The sequence below is a fragment of the Saccoglossus kowalevskii genome, chromosome 10, assembly GCF_978046115.1.
Source record: "Saccoglossus kowalevskii chromosome 10, keSacKowa6.1, whole genome shotgun sequence".
Lineage (NCBI taxonomy): Eukaryota > Metazoa > Hemichordata > Enteropneusta > Harrimaniidae > Saccoglossus > Saccoglossus kowalevskii.
The window spans coordinates 33065900-33089926 of record NC_140650.1 but is presented as its reverse complement, the minus strand read 5'-3'; the positions used below and the strand labels follow the sequence as shown (position 1 = coordinate 33089926).

At 36.9% G+C, this 24027-nt stretch overlaps 1 protein-coding gene across 1 annotated transcript; it reads right to left on the bottom strand.

Annotated features, from left to right (window-relative positions):
- Window positions 1-19110: 19110 nt before the first annotated feature.
- LOC102803282 (free fatty acid receptor 4-like) lies at window positions 19111-20220 on the bottom strand. The gene has a single exon (XM_006824022.2). The coding sequence runs from the start codon at window positions 20218-20220 to the stop codon at window positions 19111-19113; it is 1110 nt and encodes a 369-aa protein (XP_006824085.2).
- Between the last annotated feature and the right edge of the window lie 3807 nt (window positions 20221-24027).

The following is a 24027-nucleotide window of genomic DNA, read 5'->3' as shown; positions in this document are numbered from 1 at the left end:
CAAGGACCAGGACAATAAACAATCTATGAAACCAGCGTCTATAATAGACAGATTAATTGAAGATCAGAAATAACAATTCTAGAATCAACATAAAGCGGTTCATCAAGCTCAAATTACTGCTCACCAATTCATACGAAACTTTCTAAAACAACGCACTGCAATGAAACAAATATTTACAAAATCAATGATACACATAAATAGGCAAAAGTGATGTGTATGTGACAATATGTAAAATGTGCAATTTGCATAGCAAACAATGTCTAGCAAACAAATAACAATTCCTCGTCTCAAAAATCTTCCTCAACGAAACTTGAAAAAAAATGACGGATAAGGATATCAACCAAGCAAGTAGAATAGGTTTAAAGAATAATATTACTGTGATAGCACACCATAACATCACAAATATCCTTCCAAAACCGGAAAATATGAATGATGATTGTCATAAGGCGCAGTCAAGTATGGCCACCAAACAAGACTGCCTTTGCTTTGTGGGTTCTTTTTCTCACTGCTAATTTTAGCACTAATTGTGACTTGTATATTGGTATACAAATGTTACCATAACGACATCATGTACGCATATTTGGTTCACACGCCGATCAGCAACTTGCATGTTTTGGGGTAGACATTATAAATGTATATTACAGGAATGTTATAAATAGATTGTGTAGATATAGTAGTGACAACTACGCAATGCTTTAACCGCGAGACACATCCCACGTAATTGTGCCAATGACAGCAGCGATTGGCTGCTCGCATGTTTAGTTTTCCACGCCTAAGAGATTTAGGATAGAGTTTTAAGATTTGCAAGAGAAGGGGAAAAGGAAGGAGTGAGACATGACCTCAACTGACCGTTTGGATCAATATAGCTGGTCTATCTGTAATGAACTAATGTGTATATTTTGGAAGGAAATCGACACCTCCAAGTGTATGTCATCTGCATGCTCACAGGAGCCTCCTAGCACGACGTGTTCGCAGCACATGTCGGAACACGCGTTTGAAGATAAACAGATTTAGCCAGGACGAAAGCTCTAGAAAACCCCAAGAAAGAAGAATACCGAATAGGACGGGATGACCAATGCGACACAAGCAACACTTTCAACTGACGCATTGTAAAGAGCGAACAATCTCAGATGAAAGAAACTAAGCCAAGCAGAAACCATGGGTAGAACAATAAGCTATTAGTATATCATGCAGAAAAAACACCTACTGAAGCTAAAAAATGCTCTCGATATAGAAAACACATGCCGGAATCGACGATGAACTTTTTCACAATTCTAGGACTATTGTTTAGTCTGTATTACATAACATAACGCATGCTTCCTATTGTCGAATTCATAAACTACTATTTTGAGATGTTGAATCATATTTTATGTGAACGCCTGTATTGTACGTTTTGAATTGATATTTAATAACTTTGTGAGGTCCTTTGTGTTGATCAATTTAAACATTTCACAGTAGACGGAGTATTTGTGACACAGTTATTAAAGTGTTATTAAGTTTTTAAGAAGTTTTTCAGCATGGAATATAATGAATGATGAATATGATATTGCCCCATATAATTCTAAGATATTTTCAGAGTTGTCAATTAAAGTGTTGTTTTAGTTCCTATACTTTGCGAGTTTGAATTTATTGATTTGAGATGCACTATTGTATGATTTTAAAATCATTTTGAAATAGAAGTGGCGCTCAACCTATGCATTACTTGATAATCGCAAACATTTGTTTATGTTCGATAGAATTATATGCAACTTTTTCCACCTGAGGGACAGCTCAAATTTGTTAGTGTGGAAATGTGTTGCCATAGGGACATCATGTACGTCATTTTGTTCACACGCCGTTACAGTATTGCTAGAGGATCAACAACTTTGGGATTGTGTATATTTAGTAGTGGCAACTACGCAATGCTTTAGCCGCGAGACGCATCCCCTGGTAATCACGTGATCGTACAAACTGCAGCGATTGGTTGATCGCATGTTTACCTTACCTTGCCTCGCCTTATAGATTTTGGATAAAGTTGGTAAGATTTGTAAGAGAAGGAGGCAGCGAGGTGTTGCATCAGCTGACACAACTCTGTGTTCATAACGCAACCAGCAATCAATAACTAGTGACCCTGGTGTAGTCAAATGTGAACATACAACAAACGCAATCATATACTATCAGTTAATGATTTATTCAATATAACGGGTACAGATTAAAGGTCAATATTATTTAAGTCACGCCACACAAGACTCAAATCCCAACAGGAATTCTAGAACCCTGTGCGTGTAAGTAAATTCCCTACGAGTTACGGCCCCTACAATGGCACGGGACATTCATCCAAATGTAAACAATGTACTAGCGTTTAAACACCGTTGGCAACATTAAATATTGCCAAATTTCCATTGTCTGACTAGCCTAATTGGGCAAAACAGAATGACGACAAAGCAGTACAAAAATAACATTAATTGTTAATTAGATAAATTAAATAAATGAAGTGCACTCCACAATATACGCAATAATAATCTCAGAATTTACACAAAACGTGTAACCCTAACGTGGTGTTACTGACCAGTATCGTATGACGAATGTCAATGTATTGTAGGCAGAATTTGCAGTTAAACGTGAAGAATTAATAAACCTCTTCAGATTTTCCAATCATGATTTGACCTTCTCTGCGAGAAGACAACACGCTGCTTTCCTCGGAGATACACAGACAGTTCCACGCGAGGTCAGTTGGGACTTGTAACTTTTCTGCATTAGTGGTATATGAGCTGTAGGCAATTATGTTCACCGTGGTTACACCAGATCAAAATAACCCCCGAGCGATCATGGTGTATCTATATAGGTAGGTATCAAAGTCCAGGTGCACGTACTCAAGTTTCCTTGACAAGCCGATCCGTTCCCTGGGCGAGGGTAGTCCGGTTAATCACATTGCAAAGGGGGTTGCTTTTGATGATTTGTACGTAGAAGGTTTTTGTTTGTTTTGTTTTTTGCAAAGGTTTGTGCGCATTTAAAAAGTAATGTTTGAGCATGGGTACTAATGCTCCACTTCGAGCGGCCTTTGGGCCTAACGCTATACACCGATATATGTCTCGAACGTCATAGATGTCTAAGCAACCAGGTTATGTCTATATCATATGTACAGTATTGACTTACATCCTTGACTGTGTCAATGTTTGCTTGGAAACAATTCATTCTGTTAACTGTTAATCATATGCAAGTTACCGGTTATAGCTAAGTTTCTGATGGCCATCTTTATAAATATATGACAGTACGTAGTTAGAAACATTGATCATAAACTCATTACAGTCAATAATTTAAGTAGTATTAAATAAATTTCTATCACCAACGTTACCACAGTTACATTTGTCGAATATTACTGAATAGTGTGGTTGTCTAAATAAAACTAAATAGTTTACGATTTCTAATACTTTCTTTGTAGATTGCAGATGTCGTCAATTATGATGGCGCCCTCACCGGTAGATTTTATCAAATAAGTTATTTCCAGTGCTGATAATAAATTTTTAGCTTACAGTTTTCTGTGTATAAACATTCGTTTCTTCACAACATAACGCCATTGTGAACAAAATCTTGTAATATATAGTACGTAACATTGTCTGCTATCGATATTCTTTCAAAGCCCCTCCCCAAAAAGGGTTACCATTTAACATATAAGTTCATTTGAAAAACAAATTGCCGCCACAAATGACGAATTTTCAAAAGTTCATTGTTATCGAGAACATTGATCTCATCAATTAGAATTGGTTCATTTAATGTAATATTTTGTTCTTCTTTCATATAAACTTCTTTTCTGTAATTGTTTGTAAATAATTCTTTGTGGTGTGTCTTGTGTCATGCATTGTTGTTATACTGTTGTTGTTAATATTTAAAAAAAATACTAATCAAAACAAAAGCAATGGCGATGTTGAAGCCATACCTATTAATGATATAATCATGTTCCAGAGAATTTAATACAAAACAAAGATGGGAAAAAATATCAATAGTGCATGTGTTATTATTCTAAACCAATACGGTGATAGTCTACAATGGGGAAACGCAGCAAAATACTCTGAATTTATACATTCAAGATATTCGAAATTATATACTGACGATTAAATATCCTATCTCATGAATACACTTGTTAGATACACTTAAACTCAACTTGGGTGAGAGTTATTATAACCAACGATGCCATTTGGTGTTTGAGGTGTCGGTGTAATATGGTGCTTCAGAGACAATGTCATACTGTTGTTGGTGTGTTAATGTAATATGGTGTAGGTCTATCGATGTTATATGATGTTTGACGTGTCAATGTCTTTATAGTGTCTGTGGGTTTCGATGTCTTAAGATCTTGGGGGTATTAATGTCATAGTTTTTGGAATGTCAACGTCATGTTACGTCTATATCATCAGTGTTCTGTGGTGTCTATGTCTTATGGTGTTGGAGATGTAAACGACATATGGTGTTTGGGATGTACATGTCATATAGTGTTTGAGATGCAGATGTCATACAGCCTCGCTCAAAGATGGGTGTTTACCAGTGTCGAGCAGGCGAGCACTTATCACCTTACTGCCAAAAAAGGTAACAATTCTTTACTGGCTAATTGGAGACCTGTGAGTCTCTTGTGCGCGGATTATAAAATCCTAACCAAGGCACTCTCCCTAAGGTTACGATCAGCGCTCGGTGACATAATACATGTCGATCAATCATATTGTGTACCTGGGAGGCAGATACACAACAATATAAGCTTGATACGTGATGCAATCACATATGCAAACTAGGACAACACTCCCCTAGCAATTGTTGCCTTGGATCAACAAAAGGCGTTCGATCGAGTGCATCATGGTTTCTTATTCAAAACATTAGGCGCATTTGGTTTTGGTGAACACTTTATCAAATATATACACTTAATCTACTCAGGTACACAAAGCCTTGTGCGCATCAACTCGTCGCTAACCAGCCCTGTTAACTTTATGCTCGGTATTCGACAAGGATGCAGCCTAAGCGGGCAACTATACACAATTGTTATTGAGACGCTCTTAAATAAAATAAGAACGGAAAGCGAAATACAAGGCATTTCAGTTAACAATAGACAGGTCAATCTTTCAGCCTACGCAGACGATGTAAGATTTTTTCTTACCGAGAATGAAGACTTTCCAAAACTTGAGCATTGGCTTCAAATATACGAACGTGCGAGCAACGCTCGTATTAACTTCACAAAATCCCAGGGTCTTTGGGTAGGTCAATGGTGATCCCGAAAAAACAGACCACTAAATATTAACTGGAACAGCGATTGCCTAAAAATTCTCGGCACATATCTAGGCAACACGCCCAGCTTTGAGGAAAATAACCGGAAAGATATGGTTGAACAGGTGAGGGTCAAATTGAATTGGTACAACAAATAAACGCCATATATGTCGTATAGAGGGCGTACTCTAATTGTGAATCAGATAGTCGCTTCAAAGCTGTTACACAAATTTCTTTAACTGTGTCCACCCAAAGCATTAACACAAACAATACAAGATGTCTTCTTAACATTTTTGTGGAAAGGTAGACACTGGATTAAAAAGGAGACACTATACTTACCAATGAATGAAGGTGGACAAGGTCTCGTGGATCTCTCATCCGGCATCGCTGCCTACCGCCTTCAATATCTACAGCAATATCTATACTCTGAATTGGAGCATCCATGTTTTTGGTTTACTGATTTTTTCCTGCAAAATGTCAAAAACTTGAGGTACGGTAAACAAATATTCGCAACAACTGTGAGTAAAAGCAATGAAAACACGCCTATCTTTTATCAAGAACTCCTGTTATTGTGGTCGTCATTGCCTTGGAAGAGAATAGAAGGTCCGTCCAATTACCATGATGTATCTGAGGAACCGTTATTCTTTAATCCACTTATAAGACACCGTCTGAGTGCTTTACCATTAAACATGCGTCATTTCATTGAAGCCGGCATCACTAAAGTAGGCCAGTTAATCGCCAATGATAGATGGTTGGATAACGACACCATTCATCGTCAAGTGCCTATATACTCCAAACGCGTGTTTGTTTTAGCGATGGGCGTTATTATGAGAGCTATACCTGAAAAATGGAAAAGGATAATCGAAAATACTCTTGATACACACGTGCAAGTCAACAATCCAAAATACTATTTTGATATTATATATAAAGAAGACGATCAAGATTTCCTGCTAAATTGTCCGTTATATAAACTTGAAAAAGGATCCATCTATAAATGTCTTGTCACTCTACAGTACATTAAACACCAAAACACGCAACAAAATACGATATGGCATGAAATACTATCGTTTCCCTCAGATATTACACCTAACTTTGGTAATTGCTACCTGCCACCCATATTAAAAAAAGATGGTGATCTACAGTGGCGCCTAATCCACGGCGCATATCCCACTGGCAGGTTTTTACTAAGTTTTCGTATCAGAGACACAGATTTTGTGATGAGGTCGATGACCTGGCGCACATATTCATTGAATGCTGTCGGCTTGCTTTTGTTCATCTCACTCTCAAAAAGATCGTCAAACTAGTACTAGATTCGAATACTGGTATTCCATTGGATTGGTACATATTCGGTTCACCTACACAAAAATATAACAGAGATTGCCATCAGTTGCTGTGCTTCCTTATCACAACTGTCAAGGTGGCAATACATGTCACACGATACAACAAAATGAATGATCTGAACCAAACCGATGTACTGATGTGCTTCAAAGAACGGGTCAAAAATCGTTTGAAGAATGAATTTGAATACCATCACCTCAACCACTCGATACAGTCGTTCACCAACCGGTACTGCATTAACGATGCCATCGCCACAGTAACAGACGGGAAACTCCATACTGCCGAGGAAATTACATAGGGACCAACTTTAACAACGGTTGAATTAATACTGGGATTTATATTGACCACGGACATTATCTTCTATTCGGACATTACTTTAACACTTATTAAGAGGCCACATACAGAGCGTGTATGTCATCGTTTTTTGTATATACAATTGTAAATCGTATATTCTAATATATATTTTTAGTCTTGCGCACATGCTTAGCTACCGATAGTTGACAATGCATGACGTATTTTAAATATATTGATCAAAACTATATACATATACTTTTTTTGTAAGTATCTATATTTATTAATCGTATCACTATTTTGACCTTTATCGTAAATTTTCAATGTATTTTTTAACATAGATGAACTTTATACTTTATAACTGAGTAATAAAAAGAGTACATATCATATAGTGTTTGGGATGGAGATGTCATATGGTGTTTGGGATGTACATATCATATAGTGCTTGAGATGGAGATGTCATATAGTGTTTGGGATGTAGATGTCATATGGTGTTTGGGATGTACATATCATATAGTGTTTGGAATGGAGATGTCACATGGTGTTGAGATGTTGATGTCATATGGTGTTTGGAATGTAGATGTCATATGGTGTTTGAAATGTAGATGTCATATGGTGTTTGGAATTTAGATGTCATATGGTGTTTGGGATGTAGATGTCATATGGTTTTTGGGATGTAGATGTCATATGGTTCTTGGGATGTAGATGTCAGATGGTGTTTGGGATGTACATATCATATAGTGTTTGGGATGGAGATGTCACATGGTGTTTGAGATATAAATGTAATATATGTTTGGGATGTAGATGTCATATGGTGTTTGGAATGTAGATGTCATATGGTGTTTGGGATGTAGATGTCATATGGCGTTTGCGATGTAGATGCCATATGGTGTTTGGAATGTAGATGTCATATGGTGTTTGGGATGGAGATGTCATATGGTGTTTGGGATGTTGATGTCATATGGTGTTTGGGATGGAGATGTCATATGGTGTTTTGGATGGAGATGCCATATGGTGTTTGGGATGTACATGTCATATAGTGATGGGATGGAGATGTCATATGGTGTTTGGGATGTACATATCATATAGTGTTTGGGATGGAGATGTCATATAGTGTTTGGGATATAAATGTCATATATGTTTGGGATGTAGATGTCATAGGGTGTTTGGGATGTGGATGTTATATGGTGTTTGGGATGTACATATCATATAGTGTTTGCGATGGAGATGCCACATGGTGTTTGAGATGTTGATGTCATATGGTGTTTGGAATGTAGATGTCACATGGTGTTTTGGAATGTAGATGTCATATGGTGTTTGGAATGTAGATGTCATATGGTGTTTGGAATGTAGATGTCATATGGTGTTTGGAATGTAGATGTCATATAGTGTTTGGAATGTAGATGTCATATGGTGTTTGGAATGTAGATGTCATATGGTGTTTGGGATGTACATATCATATAGTGTTTGAGATGAAGATGTCATATGGTGTTTGGAATGTAGATGTCATATGGTGTTTTGGAATGTAGATGTCATATGGTGTTTGGAATGTAGATGTCATATGGTGTTTGGAATGTAGATGTCATATAGTGTTTGGAATGTAGATGTCATATAGGGATGTAGATGTCATATGGTGTTTGGAATGTAGATGTCATATAGGGATGTAGATGTCATATAGTGTTTGGAATGTAGATGTCATATAGGGATGTAGATGTCATATAGTGTTTGGAATGTAGATGTCATATAGGGATGTAGATGTCATATGGTGTTTGGGATGTAGATGTCATATGGTGTTAGGAATTTAGATGTCATATGGTGTTTGGGATGTAGATGTCATATGGTTTTTGGGATGTAGATGTCATATGGTGTTTGGGATGTACATATCATATAGTGTTTGGGATGGAGATGTCACATTGTGTTTGAGATATAAATGTCATATATTTTTGGGATGTAGATGTCATATGGTGTTTGGGATGTAGATGTCATATGGTGTTTGGAATGTAAATGTCATATGGTGTTTGGGATGGAGATGTCATATGGTGTTTGGGATGTTGATGTCATATGGTGTTTGGGATGGAGATGTCATATGGTGTTTTGGATGGAGATGTCATTTGGTGTTTGGGATGAAGATGTCATATGGTGTTTGGTACGTAGATGTCATATAGTGTTAGGAATGTAGATGTCATATGGTGTTTGAGATGTAGATGTCATATGGTGTTTGGGATGTAGATGTCATATGGTGTTTGGGATGGAGATGTCATATGGTGTTTGGAATGTAGATGTCATATGGTGTTTGGAATGTAGATGTCATATGGTGTTTGGGATGTAGATGTCATATAGTGTTTGGGATGTTGATGTCATATGGTGTTTGGAATGTAGATGTCATATGGTGTTTGCGATGGATATGTCATATGGTGTTTGGGATGTTGATGTCATATGGTGTTTGGGATGTAGATGTCATATAGTGCTTGGTATGTAGATGTCATATGGTGTTTTGGATGGAGATGTCATATGGTGATTGGGATGCAGATGTCATATGGTGTTTGGGATGGAGATGACATATGGTGTTTGGGATGAAGATGTTATTTGGTGTTTGGGATGTAGATGTCAGATGGTGTTTGGGATGTAGATGTCATATGGTGTTTGGGATGCAGATGTCATATAGTGTTTGGAATGTAGATGTCATATGGTGTTTGGGGTGCAGATGTCATATGGTGTTTGGGATGTAGATGTCATATGGTGTTTGGGTTATAGATGGCATATGGTGTTTTGGGATGTAGATGTCAAATGGTGTTTGGGATGTACATGTCATGTGGAGTTTGGGATGTGTGGTAGATGCCATATGATGTTTGGGATGTAGATGTCATATTGTGTTCAGGATGTAGATGACATATGAAGTTTGGGATGTAGATATCATATAGTGTTTGGGATATAGATGTCATGGAGTTTGGGATGCAGATATCATATAGTTTTGGGGTTATCAAAGTTAAATAGTGTTTGGGATAAAGTTGTCATGGTGTTTGGGATGTAGATGCCATATGATGTTTGGAATGTAGATGTCATATCGTGTTTGGGATGTAGATGTCATATGGTGTTTGGGATGTAGATGTCATATGGTGTTTGGGATGTAGATTTCACATGGTGTTTGGGATGTAGATATCATAAAGTGTTTGGGATATAGATGTTATATGGAGTTTGGCATGCAGATATCATATAGTTTTTGGGTTATCAAAGTTAAATAGTGTTTGGGATAAAGATGTCATGGTGTTTGGGATGTAGATGCCATATGATGTTTGGGATGCAGATGTCATATGAAGTTTGGGATGAAGATATCATATAGTTTTTGGGTTACCAAAGTTAAATGGTGTTTGGGATAAAGATGTAATGGTGTTTGGGATGTAGATGCCATATAGTGTTTGGGATGTAAATTTCACATGGCGTTTGGGATGTGGATGTCATATGGTGTTTGGGATGTAGATATCATATAGTGTTTGGGATATAGATGTCATATGGAGTTTGGGATGCAGATATCATATAGTTTTTGGGTTATCAAAGTTAAATAGTGTTTGGGATAAAGATGTCATGGTTTTTGGGATGTAGATGCCATATGATGTTTGGGATGTAGATGTCATATGGAATTTGGGATGCAGATATCATATAGTTTTTGGGTTATCAAAGTTAAATAGTGTTTGGGATAAAGATGTCATGGTTTTTGGGATGTAGATGCCATATGATGTTTGGGATGTAGATGTCATATGAGTAGGGATGTAGATATCATATAGTGTTTGGAATGTAGATGTCATATAGGGATGTAGATGTCATATGGTGTTTGGAATGTAGATGTCATATAGGGATGTAGATGTCATATAGTGTTTGGAATGTAGATGTCATATAGGGATGTAGATGTCATATGGTGTTTGGGATGTAGATGTCATATGGTGTTAGGAATTTAGATGTCATATGGTGTTTGGGATGTAGATGTCATATGGTGTTTGGGTTATAGATGGCATATGGTGTTTTGGGATGTAGATGTCAAATGGTGTTTGGGATGTACATGTCATGTGGAGTTTGGGATGTGTGGTAGATGCCATATGATGTTTGGGATGTAGATGTCATATTGTGTTCAGGATGTAGATGACATATGAAGTTTGGGATGTAGATATCATATAGTGTTTGGGATATAGATGTCATGGAGTTTGGGATGCAGATATCATATAGTTTTGGGGTTATCAAAGTTAAATAGTGTTTGGGATAAAGTTGTCATGGTGTTTGGAATGTAGATGTCATATCGTGTTTGGGATGTAGATGTCATATGGTGTTTGGGATGTAGATGTCATATGGTGTTTGGGATGTAGATTTCACATGGTGTTTGGGATGTAGATATCATAAAGTGTTTGGGATATAGATGTTATATGGAGTTTGGCATGCAGATATCATATAGTTTTTGGGTTATCAAAGTTAAATAGTGTTTGGGATAAAGATGTAATGGTGTTTGGGATGTAGATGCCATATGATGTTTGGGATGTAGATGTCATATAGTGTTTGGGATGTAAATTTCACATGGCGTTTGGGATGTGGATGTCATATGGTGTTTGGGATGTAGATATCATATAGTGTTTGGGATATAGATGTCATATGGAGTTTGGGATGCAGATATCATATAGTTTTTGGGTTATCAAAGTTAAATAGTGTTTGGGATAAAGATGTCATGGTTTTTGGGATGTAGATGCCATATGATGTTTGGGATGTAGATGTCATATGAGTAGGGATGTAGATATCATATATTGTTTGGGATATAGATGTCATATGGAATTTGGGATGCAGATATCATATAGTTTTTGGGTTATCAAAGTTAAATAGTGTTTGGGATAAAGATGTCATTGTGTTTCGGATGTAGATGCCATATGATGTTTGTGATGTAGATGTCATATAGTGTTTGTGATGTAGATTTCACATGGTGTTTGGTATGTAGATGCCATATAGTGTTTGGAATGCAGATGTCATATTGGGTTTGGGATATAGATGTAGGTGTCATATGGTGTTTGGGATGTAGAAGTCATATGGTGTTTTGGGTGTAGATCTCATGTGGTGTTTGGGATGGAGATGACATATGGTGTTTGGGATGGAGATGTCATATGGTGTTTGGGATGTAGATGTCATATGGTGTTTGGGATGTAGATGTCATATGGTGTTTGGGATGTAGATGTCATAAGGTGTTTGGGATGTAGATTTCACATGGTGTTTGGGATGTAGATATCATATAGTGTTTGGGATATAGATGTCATATGAAGTTTGCGATGCAGATATCATATAGTTTTTGGGTTATCAAAGTTAAATAGTGTTTGGGATAAAGATGTCATGGTGTTTGGGATGTTGATGTCATATGGAGTTTGAGATGTAGATGTCATATGGTGTTTGGGGTGTAGATATCATATAGTGATTGGGATATAGATGTCATATGGAGTTTGGGATGCAGATATCATATATTTTTTGTGTTATCAAAGTTAAATAGTGTTTGGGATAACGTTGTCCTGGCTTTTGGGATGTAGATGCCATATGATGTTTGGGATGTAGATGTCATATGAGTATGGGTGTAGATATCATATAGTGTTTGGGTTATAGATGTCATATGGAGTTTGGGATGCAGATATCATATAGTTTTTGGGTTATCAAAGTTAAATAGTTTTTGGGATAAAGATGTCATGGTGTTTCGGATGTAGATGCCATATGATGTTTAGGATGTAGATATCATATGGAGTTTGGGATGCAGCTATCATATAGTTTTTGGGTTATCAAAGTTAAATAGCGTTTGAGATAAAGATGACATGGTGTTTGGGATGTAGATGCCATGTGATGTTTTGGATGTAGATGTCATATAGTGTTTGGGATGTAGATTTCACATGGTGTTTGGTATGTAGATGCCATATAGTGTTTGGAATGCAGATGTCATATTGGGTTTGGGATGTAGTTGTAGGTGTCATATGGTGTTTGGGATGTAGATGTCATGTGGTGTTTTGGGTGTAGATTTCATATGGTGTTTGGGATGTAGATGTCATATAGTGTTTGGGATGGAGATGTCATATGGTGTTTGGGATGTAGATGTCATATGTTGTTTGGGATGTAGATGTCATATGGTGTTTGGGATGTAGATGTCATATGGTGTTTGGGGTGTAGATTTCACATGGTGTTTGGGATGTAGATATCATATAGTGTTTGGGATATAGATGTCATATGGAGTTTGGGATGCAGATATCATATAGTTTTGGGGTTATCAAAGTTAAATAATGTTTGGGATAAAGATGTCATGGTGTTTGGGATGTTGATGTCATATGGTGTTTGGCATGGAGATGTCATATGGTGTTTTGGATGGAGATATCATATGAGTTTGGGATGCAGCTATCATATAGTTTTTGGGTTATCAAAGTTAAATAGTGTTTGAGATAAAGATGTCATAGTGTTTGGGATGTAGATGCCATATGATGTTTGGGATGTAGATGTCATATAGTGTTTGTGATGTAGATTTCACATGGTGTTTGGTATGTAGATGCCATATAGTGTTTGGAATGCAGATGTCATATTGGGTTTGGGATGTAGATGTAGGTGTCATATGGTGTTTGGGATGTAGGTGTCATATGGTGTTTTGGGTGTAGATCTCATATGGTGTTTGGGATGGAGATGTCATATGGTGTTTGGGATGTAGATGTCATACAGTGCTTGGAATGTAGATGTCATATGGTGTTTGGGATGTAGATGTCATATGGTGTTTGGGATGTTGATGTCATATGGTGTTTGGGATGGAGATATCATATGGTGTTTTGGATGTAGATGTCATATGGTGTTTGGGATGTAGATGTCATATGGTGTTTGGGATGTAGATGTCAGATGGTGTTTAGGATGTAGATGTCATATGGTGTTTGGAATGTAGATTTCACATGGTGTTTGGGATGTAGATATCATATAGTGTTTGGGATATAGATGTCATATGCAGTTTGGGATGCAGATATCATATAGTTTTTGGGTTATCAAAATTAAACAGTGTTTGGGATAAAGATGTCATGGTGTTTGGGATGTAGATGCCATATGATGTTTGGGATGTAGATGTCATATGAGTAGGGGTGTAGATATCATATAGTGTTTGGGTTATAGATGTCATATGGAGTTTGGGATGCAGATATCATATAGATTTTGGGTTATCAAAGTTAAATAGTGTTTGGGATAAAGATGTCATGGTGTTTCGGATGTAGATGCCATATGATGTTTGGGATGTAGCAATCATATAGTGTTTGGGATATAGATGTCATATGCAGTTTGGGATGCAGATATCATATAGTTTTTGGGTTATCAAAATTAAATAGTGTTTGGGATAAAGATGTCATGGTGTTTGGGATGTAGATGCCATATGATGTTTGGGGTGTAGATGTCATATGAGTAGGGGTGTAGATATCATATAGTGTTTGGGTTATAGATGTCATATGGAGTTTGGGATGCAGCTATCATATAGTTTTTGGGTTATCAAAGTTAAATAGTGTTTGAGATAAAGATGACATGGTGTTTGGGATGTAGATGCCATATGATGTTTTGGATGTAGATGTCATATAGTGTTTGGGATGTAGATTTCACATGGTGTTTGGTATGTAGATGCCATATGGTGTTTGCAATGCAGATATCATATTGGGTTTGGGATGTAGATGTAGGTGTCATATGGTGTTTGGGATGTAGATGTCATATGGTATTTGGGATGTAGATTTCACATGGTGTTTGGGATGTAGATATCATATAGTGTTTGGGATATAGATGTCATATGGAGTTTGGGGTGCAGATATCATATATTTTTTGGGGTATCAAAGTTAAATGGTGTTTGGGATAAAGATGTCATGGTGTTTGGGATGTAAATGCCATATGATGTTTGGGATGTAGATATCATATAGTGTTTGGGATGTAGATTTCACATGGCGTTTGGTATGTAGATGCCATATAGTGTTTGGAATGCAGATGTCATATGGTGTTTGGGATGTAGATGTCATATGGTGTTTGGGATGTAGATATCATATAGTGTTTGGGATATAGATGTCATATGGAGTTTGATATGCAGATATCATATAGTTTTTGGGTTATCAAAGTTAAATAGTGCTTGGGATAAAGATGTCATAGTATTTGGGATGTAGATGCCATATGATGTTTGGGATGTAGATGTCATGTGGAGTAGGGGTGTAGATATCATATAGTGTTTGGGATATAGATGTCATATGGAGTTTGGGATGCAGATATCATATAGTTTTGGGGTTATCAAAGTTAAATAGTGTTTGGGATAAATTTTTCATGGTGTTTGGGGTGTAGATGCCATATGACGTTTGGGATGTAGATGTCATATAGTGTTTGGGATGTAGATGTCATATGGTGTTTGGGATGTAGATGTCAAATGGTGTTTGGAATGTAGATGTAATATGGAGTTTGGGATGTGTGGTAGATGCCATATGATGTTTGGGATGTAGATGTCATATAGTGTTTGGAATGTAGATGCCATATGGGGTTTGGGATGTAGATATCATATAGTTTTGGGGTTAACAAAGTTAAATAGTGTTTGGGATAAAGATGTCATGGTGTTTGGGATGTAGATGCCATATGATGTTTGGGATGTTATATAGTGTTTGGGTGTAGATCTTATATGGTGTTTTGGGATGTAGATGCCATATGGTGTTTGGGATGTAGATGTCATATGATGTTTGGGATGTAGATGTCATATGGTGTTTAGGGTGTAGATCTTATATGGTGTTGGGATGTAGATGTCATATGGTATTTTGGGATATAGATGCCATTTGGTGTTTTGGGTGTAGATCTCATATGGTGTTTGGGATGTAGATGCCATATGGTGTTTGGGATAAAGATGTCATACGGTGTGTGGGATGTAGATGTCGTATGGTGTTTGAGATGTAGATGTCAGTGTGTTTGGGGTATTGATGTCATGGTGTTTTGAAGTACCGATGTCATGGTGTATGGGAGTTATCTATGTCATGTGGTGTTTGTTTTGAGGTTTCAATGTCATCTGGTGTTGGGGTGTCGATGTCATCTGGTTCTTGGGTGGTAATGTCATATAGTGCTTTGGTGGCAATGTCATATGGTGCTTGGGTGACAATGTCATATGGTGCTTGCATGGCAATGTCATATGTATGTCATGTGGAGTGTAAATGTCATGATATTTGGAGTGTAGGTGACATGATATTTGGAGTGTCGATGACATGATATTTGGAGTATAGATGACATGGTATTTTGAGTGTCGATGACATGATATTCGGAGTGTCTATGTCATGATATTTGGAGTGTAGATTTCATGATATTTGGAGTGTAGATGACATGGTATTTGGAGTGTAGATGTCATGACATTTGGAGTGTAGATGACATGATATTTGGAGTGTCGATGTCATGATATTTGGAGTGTATATGACAAGATATTTGGAGTGTAGATGTCATGATATTTGGAGTGTAGATGACATGATATTTGGAGTGTCGATGTCATGATATTTGGAGTGTATATGACATGATATTTGGAGTGTATATGACATGATATTTGGAGTGTAGATGACATGATATTTGGAGTGTCGATGTCATGATATTTGGAGTGTAGATGACATAATATTTGGAGTGTAGATGACATGATATTTGGAGTGTAGATGACATGATATTTGGAGTGTATATGACATGATATTTGGAGTGTAGATGACATGATATTTGGAGTGTCGATGTCATGATATTTGGAGTGTATATGACATGATATTTGGAGTGTCGATGTCATGATATTTGGAGTGTATATGACATGATATTTGGAGTGTATATGACATGATATTTGGAGTGTAGATGACATGATATTTGGAGTGTCGATGTCATGATATTTGGAGTGTATATGACATGATATTTGGAGTGTAGATGACATGATATTTGGAGGGTCGATGTCATGATATTCGGAGTGTCGATGTCATGATATTTGGAGGGTCGATGTCATAATATTCGGAGTGTCGATGTCATGATATTTGGAGTGTCGATGTCATGATATTCGGAGTGTCGATGTCATGATATTTGGAGTGTAGATGACATGGTATTTGGAGTGTAGATGACATAATGTTTGCAGTGTCGATGTCATGATATTCGGAGTGTAGATGATATGATATTTGGAGTTTAGATGACATGATATTTGGAGTGTAGATGACATGGTATTTGGAGTGTAGATGACATGATGTTTGCAGTGTCGATGTCATGATATTCGGAGTGTAGATGATATATTTGGAGTTTAGATGACATGATATTTGGAGTGTCGTTGTCATGATATTTGGAGTGTAGATGACATGGTATTTGGAGTGTAGATGACATGATGTTTGCAGTGTCGATGTCATGATATTCGGAGTGTAGATGATATGATATTTGGAGTTTAGATGACATGATATTTGGAGTGTCGATGTCATGATATTTGGAGTGTAGATGTCATAATATTTTGAGTGTCGATGTCATATTTGGAGTGAATGAAGAATTAACCGTATGATACAAGGATTGCTGCTATGTTAATATGAACACACTAAAATTTTCATATCAACATACTAAGATACCACCACTCCACTCCACCCCACACACTCACAACTGACACGCGTGCGCATTGTTTTCTTCTTCACGTAAATGTTATTATTTTGGATTACAGAAGTCCTCGGTACCTCGGCAATATTACTAGACTACCCTTAAGTATCGATATAGTACCGTGCGTGTACTATGTGTATATATTATAACAGATGTCTACCAGGTGTCTATTTTACAACAGTTAATATAGTTGAAAAACAGCTTCTGCGAAATTACCTTGTTGTGTTGGGGCCTATGTACATATCATCTGTGCCACCTGCTATTCATTCGCTTGCAGTAGCTGTGTGTCCAGTTGTACAGACTCCCAGGCTGGAGGAGGTAAGTAAACATAGCCACTTGACTATGCTTCAATTTAATAATTTATTTCCTATCGGTACTAAGCAACGGATGTCCTGGTTACCTGCACTATTATTATGAAGATATTCGTGTATCAACACGGTATTCATTATTAGTATGGTTTACAGATGGAAACAAATTTGACTGTACAAAGCGTTTGGAAGAGACATGCACGATTTATGAGATGTTATCACTTACCACGGAGATATCTCGTGCTACATTCAAATCCAAAGAAGAGAAGAGTTTGCTTTTTCTCTCACTTATTGGCCGACTTTCAGTCATGAATTCTACTTTAAGACATTGTAAATTTTGAACCGACTTTTTAAATTTATAAAACATTTAACATAAAAAACACATTCATGTCTATTCTAAACGGTCTGCAATGTAAACATACACAAGTTATTTTTTAAAAAGTTTGCAAAAAATTGAAAAAAGGTATGCACTTAATCGTCAAATCTAACTATACAATTTTAGAATGTATGTAATTTATTTGACATTTCTACCTATATCTTTCCTATAAGTCTGTGACGTCAAAATGACGTAATGGGGGAATGCAATGTAGTTCAAGGTTACAACTGTTATTCGTTATGTGGTTGTTCGCCATTTTGAATACAGTAATACTACATTTTGGCTAGTCGCTATTGTTTTAACAGTCCGCTAAACTTCGATAGCATTTACTTTCTTAGTTCCAATCAGTACCTGTTATCTTTGTTCTAGGATTTTTTGAAAAGAGGTTATCCTCACATGATTAAAATGGAGAGCACAACATTATCAACAGTGCATTTTTTAGCTCAATGATTGTTTTGTCATTTTTACTTTTCAGTACATCTGTAAGTTGTTCGTCGTCCGTCCCCAAGTTGCTTTTATTGTATTATTATATGTACATGATTTGTTGTCCTTTTATACAAGAAGAATCACGTAACACACGTATACTGTGACAACACACAGCCCGCTATGGGGCTGCAAAGAAACAGCCTAAACTCGCCAAATTTGCAGTATTACTCCTGTTTGAAGTCTCGGTTCCAGTAAACGTCGTAGCCGTACTTTAACTATACGTAAATTCACTCAAAGACATTATTTTTCATTAACGGGCACTGACGCGAAATTCAACATCAAAGCTGTGAAGCTCAGTTACGTCATACGCGCTCTTCGTTGCTAGATGGCGCGACTCAATAGAATGGTGTATTTGCTATCCCGTTATGCGCTTCGTCCTCGTCTTGCATGTTACTAGATTCCGGGATAGTCAGTTACTCTTGCTCACTCACTTATATTATGTTGTTCATGCTAGAAATTAACAAACTAGCTTCGTACTGCGATTCGAGCCTCTGACTCGGGAACGGATGTGATGTTCTGCAAACCGATCGAGTCATTGCCCCTATTATTATATCGATTATGATTCGACATGTCATGGTCTTCCACCTTCGATGACCGTTTACAGCGCAGCATTTCTCGGAAAGTTTGTTTGAATTTATCATTCATAACACCATATATCAGTGGATTGATAGCGGTGTTTGACAGGGTCACGCACAAGACGAATAAAAATGTGGTGGAAGTCAAATTAGCGCTTTCTAGTTCTAGAGCGATTATCAGAATAACGATGAAAATAGGAAACCACATGAATACAAAAAGTACGACAATGAGTACGAGCATTTTCAATAAACGAAGTTCTCTCTGCTGCGCAGCCGTGGCATTGTCATCACGAGTAGCATACGCCCTGCCGCTAGCTTCAACCTTTCTTCGCGATGCTAAAACTTTCCTGTACACTCTCACGTAGTTGGCTGTGATAATAATCAACGGGACACAACAGCCAATTAAAAATACCGTTACAGCGAAAATCACCTCTGTGGTCTCCCAGCCCGGTGGCCACTCAAGTGTACAAACAGTGACTGGTTGGTCGAGGTACCAAAGATCCATAACTTGAAAGAAAAATGCCATTGGCGACGAGAACACCGCAGAGACTATCCAAAAACATACTACCACCGCTACAAGTTTGGTCGTTGTGACTATCTTCTTGTGTGGACATACAACGAGTTGGAAACGTTCAATGCTTATTAAAGCCATAGTCCAGATTAGCGTTATGCAGCATACAAACATTGAATAAACGAGAATTGAACACATAAAGTTGCCAAGTACCCAATCAGCGGTGATTCGCGTTGTAATGATGAATGGGATGGACAGGATGAAGATGACGTCACACACGGCGATGTTCACTGTCAGATAGTTTGTGTTGTTACGCATACTACGAAATTTGAACACACCGGCGATCAGGAGAAAATTTCCGAAAGCTGATGTCACGAAAATGGTTACCAGAAGAGTGACTTCAACAAAAACTCCACCTTCCCATTTTCGCTCAAACAGGGAGAAGAACGTGAAATAGGTGTTATTTTCGTCGTCCCTGGCAACCGACATAGTTTGTGCGCGTGGTCCTTGGCGAACTGCAATAGTAAAAGAAACACAGCATATAAAGATGATATTTGAATTGACAAGCATAAATTACACGGCAGATATGGCATCAATTCGGCAGAACACAATCAATAGGGAATGCTGTAATCTTGGTTCCATCACACAGACACGCGATATCTCCTGTATCTCAGCAATACACCCGATAAAGGACGAATGTTATCCTTCGTATCGTGTCAAAGAGCAACTAATGAATCGCGTGGCATTTAACCAGTGTATGGGACCTGTAAATATGAACAATCGTAATGTTGCCAACCTTTCAGTACCCTTGAAATAACGAACCAATGTGTTATGTATGGCTAAGCAAATTATTATATTATAACCAGATGTATAGTCACGTGGGTATGTGGCCTAAAAAGACAGTAAAGTATTATTAAACATACACATTATGGATGGCTCGTTATGTCAGCTGATGCCCAGATAAAAAAAAGAATTATTCATACACAAATGTTTAAATAGTATTATAGAACCACGCGAACAATATATGAGCACACGTGCCTCTTTGAGCAGGCGATTACGTGTGTCCCTTCCGTTCCTCACTGTATGGTGTGTGGCACTGCCAACACCATGAGGTGTTATACCACCAAACTCAATATTCGCATTCTAACAAATGCAAAATAAAAACAGTAATGACTTAAAGAGACTATAGCTGTTTTCCATTATTTATGCGAGAATTAAGCATTTCTCATATTTTGTGTTCACGACAAATTACAGATGTTGTTACTACGAGTTGAGTACAACGAGAAAACATAGGCAAAAACAAAAAAATATGGCCGCCCACACCAAAGGAGTTGAATGTGTCAATGCCAATGTTAGTGAAGTATCGCGAGCTTGATGGACATTAATGAAATATTTTGATATAAACACCGAATAATTGAATCGACATATTTAAAGTAAACATGTTTTGAACTCTGAGTGGAATGAGAGGGGGGTCTGTCAATTGTAAAAAAATCATTATCTATAACGCTTGATTGTAGGTCCTTACGTGGATGGATAACTACCTAGTATATCAACAATGTTGCTAAGCAACAACTTGACAGTAACTACTCGCGAAATATTATTGAAATATATTGTTTTGATGAGTGATACAGCCTGATATTGTGAATCATGTGACTATAACTTTATTCGACCAACTGAGGCAAAACGCGAATTATCGAGTAAAACATTCACTACGTACATGGATATACAAGCCTGGAGTGCACTGTACACTTTGTAATTCAGTAAATATCACATGACGTCGAAAGAATTAGTATATGTTTACTAGCACTTTGCTTTCAACCGAAACACAGTGATAGCAGCAAAACAGAAACGATGATACTTCTGTAATGTGAGTCTGTTTTTTCCGCTCCGATCGGGGATTACAACACAATGCGAAAGCAAGTTTATAGTGAACTGGATGTCGTTTTGTTTATGTGAATTCGGTATATTGTTTGACGTGTGTCTATCATTCACCTGATGGGCTCAGTGGAGTCTAATAATGGGACTGCAAAGTGATTTAAAATAATGTGGATGTAACTACCCTTAAAATACAATACATAAAGACATATATCGCCGTTTTTACCCATATTTCACCGGAACTTAGGCGATGTGTTTAGTTTTCTGTCGAGTGTTTAAAACATTGATATGAAAAGTGAATTTTTAAACAAATGAAATATTTGCAAGAATATAAAACATATTTCTAATTTTCTATTTGATCTATACGTACATTATAAAATTGCGTACTGAATACCACACCTTTTGAAATATAAATAGTGATAATATTAATATATATTAATATTCAATGTTCGTAAAATTGTAACATAGAATAAGAACGTGAATACAAAAAAACGTCATTTTGGTGAAAGTGTTGATCTAATTATTTGCGCTATAATATCCAAAACATTTTAGCTTTTCTCTCTGAAGTGTATATGACCTTGCAAACCATCGCCAATAAGGCAATTGGGCGCGGTTGTTAATAATATTCGCTGACTCAGCTAATATTTCATACACTTATAATAAATGTATACTATTTGTTAACGAATATTATCCCCATTATTCATGGGAATAGTTAACAGTTTTGTTATTGCTCTTGCAAATTCATATTTAGCCGAAGTCGACATGGCAGCATGTTTGTGCAATCTTGTAAGATTGGCCCAGTTTCATGTCACCGTTGAATTTTGAGTTGGTTTGTTATAAACGTAGTATATCCACCATCTTACATTGACACGCTCTTTATACTGCCATGCTTATATAGTTCGTCCCCCAAGATGGATTGTTCATTGGGTAAGTTGAGGGAAGACATACACATACACATTAACTGATTAAACTTTAGATGGTCGAATAATCCATATACGATATTCAAATTAAAAACACACTGACGTCATTCACTCCTGCTGCCTCCAAATGTGTTTGATCTAAATGTTTACGGTGGCACATCGCTACGCAATTTGCATTTCGACACATTTGTTTTTCGTCACGCATTGTGTGTTTCGCATCCGGGTTTCACAACGTAATTCAATTATCGGTGTACAATTTGTATTTCATATGCTGTCAGACTTTACGAAATTCGCCGGGAAATTGGTAATTACCTCATACCACCTCATACCACGTCATAGTCCGTTTGCATGGTTTCGTATCCAGGCTATTAGTTGTAACAGTTTACACTTAAGTTACGAAATGCTTCAGGTGTTCGTACAAGGCCGTTAGTTCAATTAATCAAATATTGACTCAGTGAAATTTTCGACAGGGTAAATTTGTGTTGACGCCCGCATTGTGACGTTGTGAATCCTGCTCAACCCTATAAAAATGGCATTCTATCGTGTATTTATTAGTTGCTTTCTTGTTACATTATAGTTTCTTTGTTGTAACATCGCCATTGTTTTTCTTTGAATAAGTAAATCAATTTATACCTTAACAAAGTTATTAACCTACAACCCTGTATTGCTAAACCCTCTAATGACAAAAAGAACAACTGACTGTGTTAGTCACACCAACCTAATTGTTGGGAGTTGGAACATTCATGGTCTTGGTGCTAAGACTAAAGAGGCTGATTTTATTTCTTTTTTGAACAATTTTGATATTTTGTGTTTACAGGAAACATGGTTAGGTAGCCAAAGTAGTAGTGATGTTTTAGAAATAGATGGTTACAGTAGTTTTAGATCAAATAGAAAAAAGGAATCAAACAAAAGTAGAAGGGATTCTGGGGGGGGGGGGGTTGCTTTATTATTTAAGTCCAAATTTAACAATTGTCTGAAGAAAATTGATTCTGCAATAAGTGATTTCATTTGGTGTAAAATAGATAAAAAATACTTTTCTTTAGACAAAGACATTTATTTGGGATGCATATACATACCTCCTGAAAATTAGAATTATCATTTAGACAATGATTATTTTGACATCTTAGAAAAGGAAGTCACCAATTTCTCTCATAAAGGTGAAGTAATAATTGCCGGGGACTTTAATAGTCGTACAGGTTCTCTAGCAGATTATATTGCATTTGACGACAATGATCACATCCCAGTACCAAATAACTATATTGCTGAAATGTTTAGTAACAGGCATATGCAAGATAAATTCAAAAATAGATTTGGAATGCATCTAGTCGAGCTCTGTATAAATAACAACTTGATCATGTGTAATGGTAGAAAAATTGGTTATTTAATTGGCAATAATACTTATCATCACCCAGCAGGATCTAGTACAGTAGACTATTGCATAACAACAAAGAATCTTTATGAACAAATCCAATATTTCAATGTTTACAATATTAGTTATTTA

What these genes read in the sequence shown, in the direction of transcription:
- LOC102803282 (XM_006824022.2), bottom strand. Translation starts at nt 20,220, where the DNA reads ATGTCGGTTGCCAGGGACGACGAAAATAACACCTATTTCACGTTCTTC.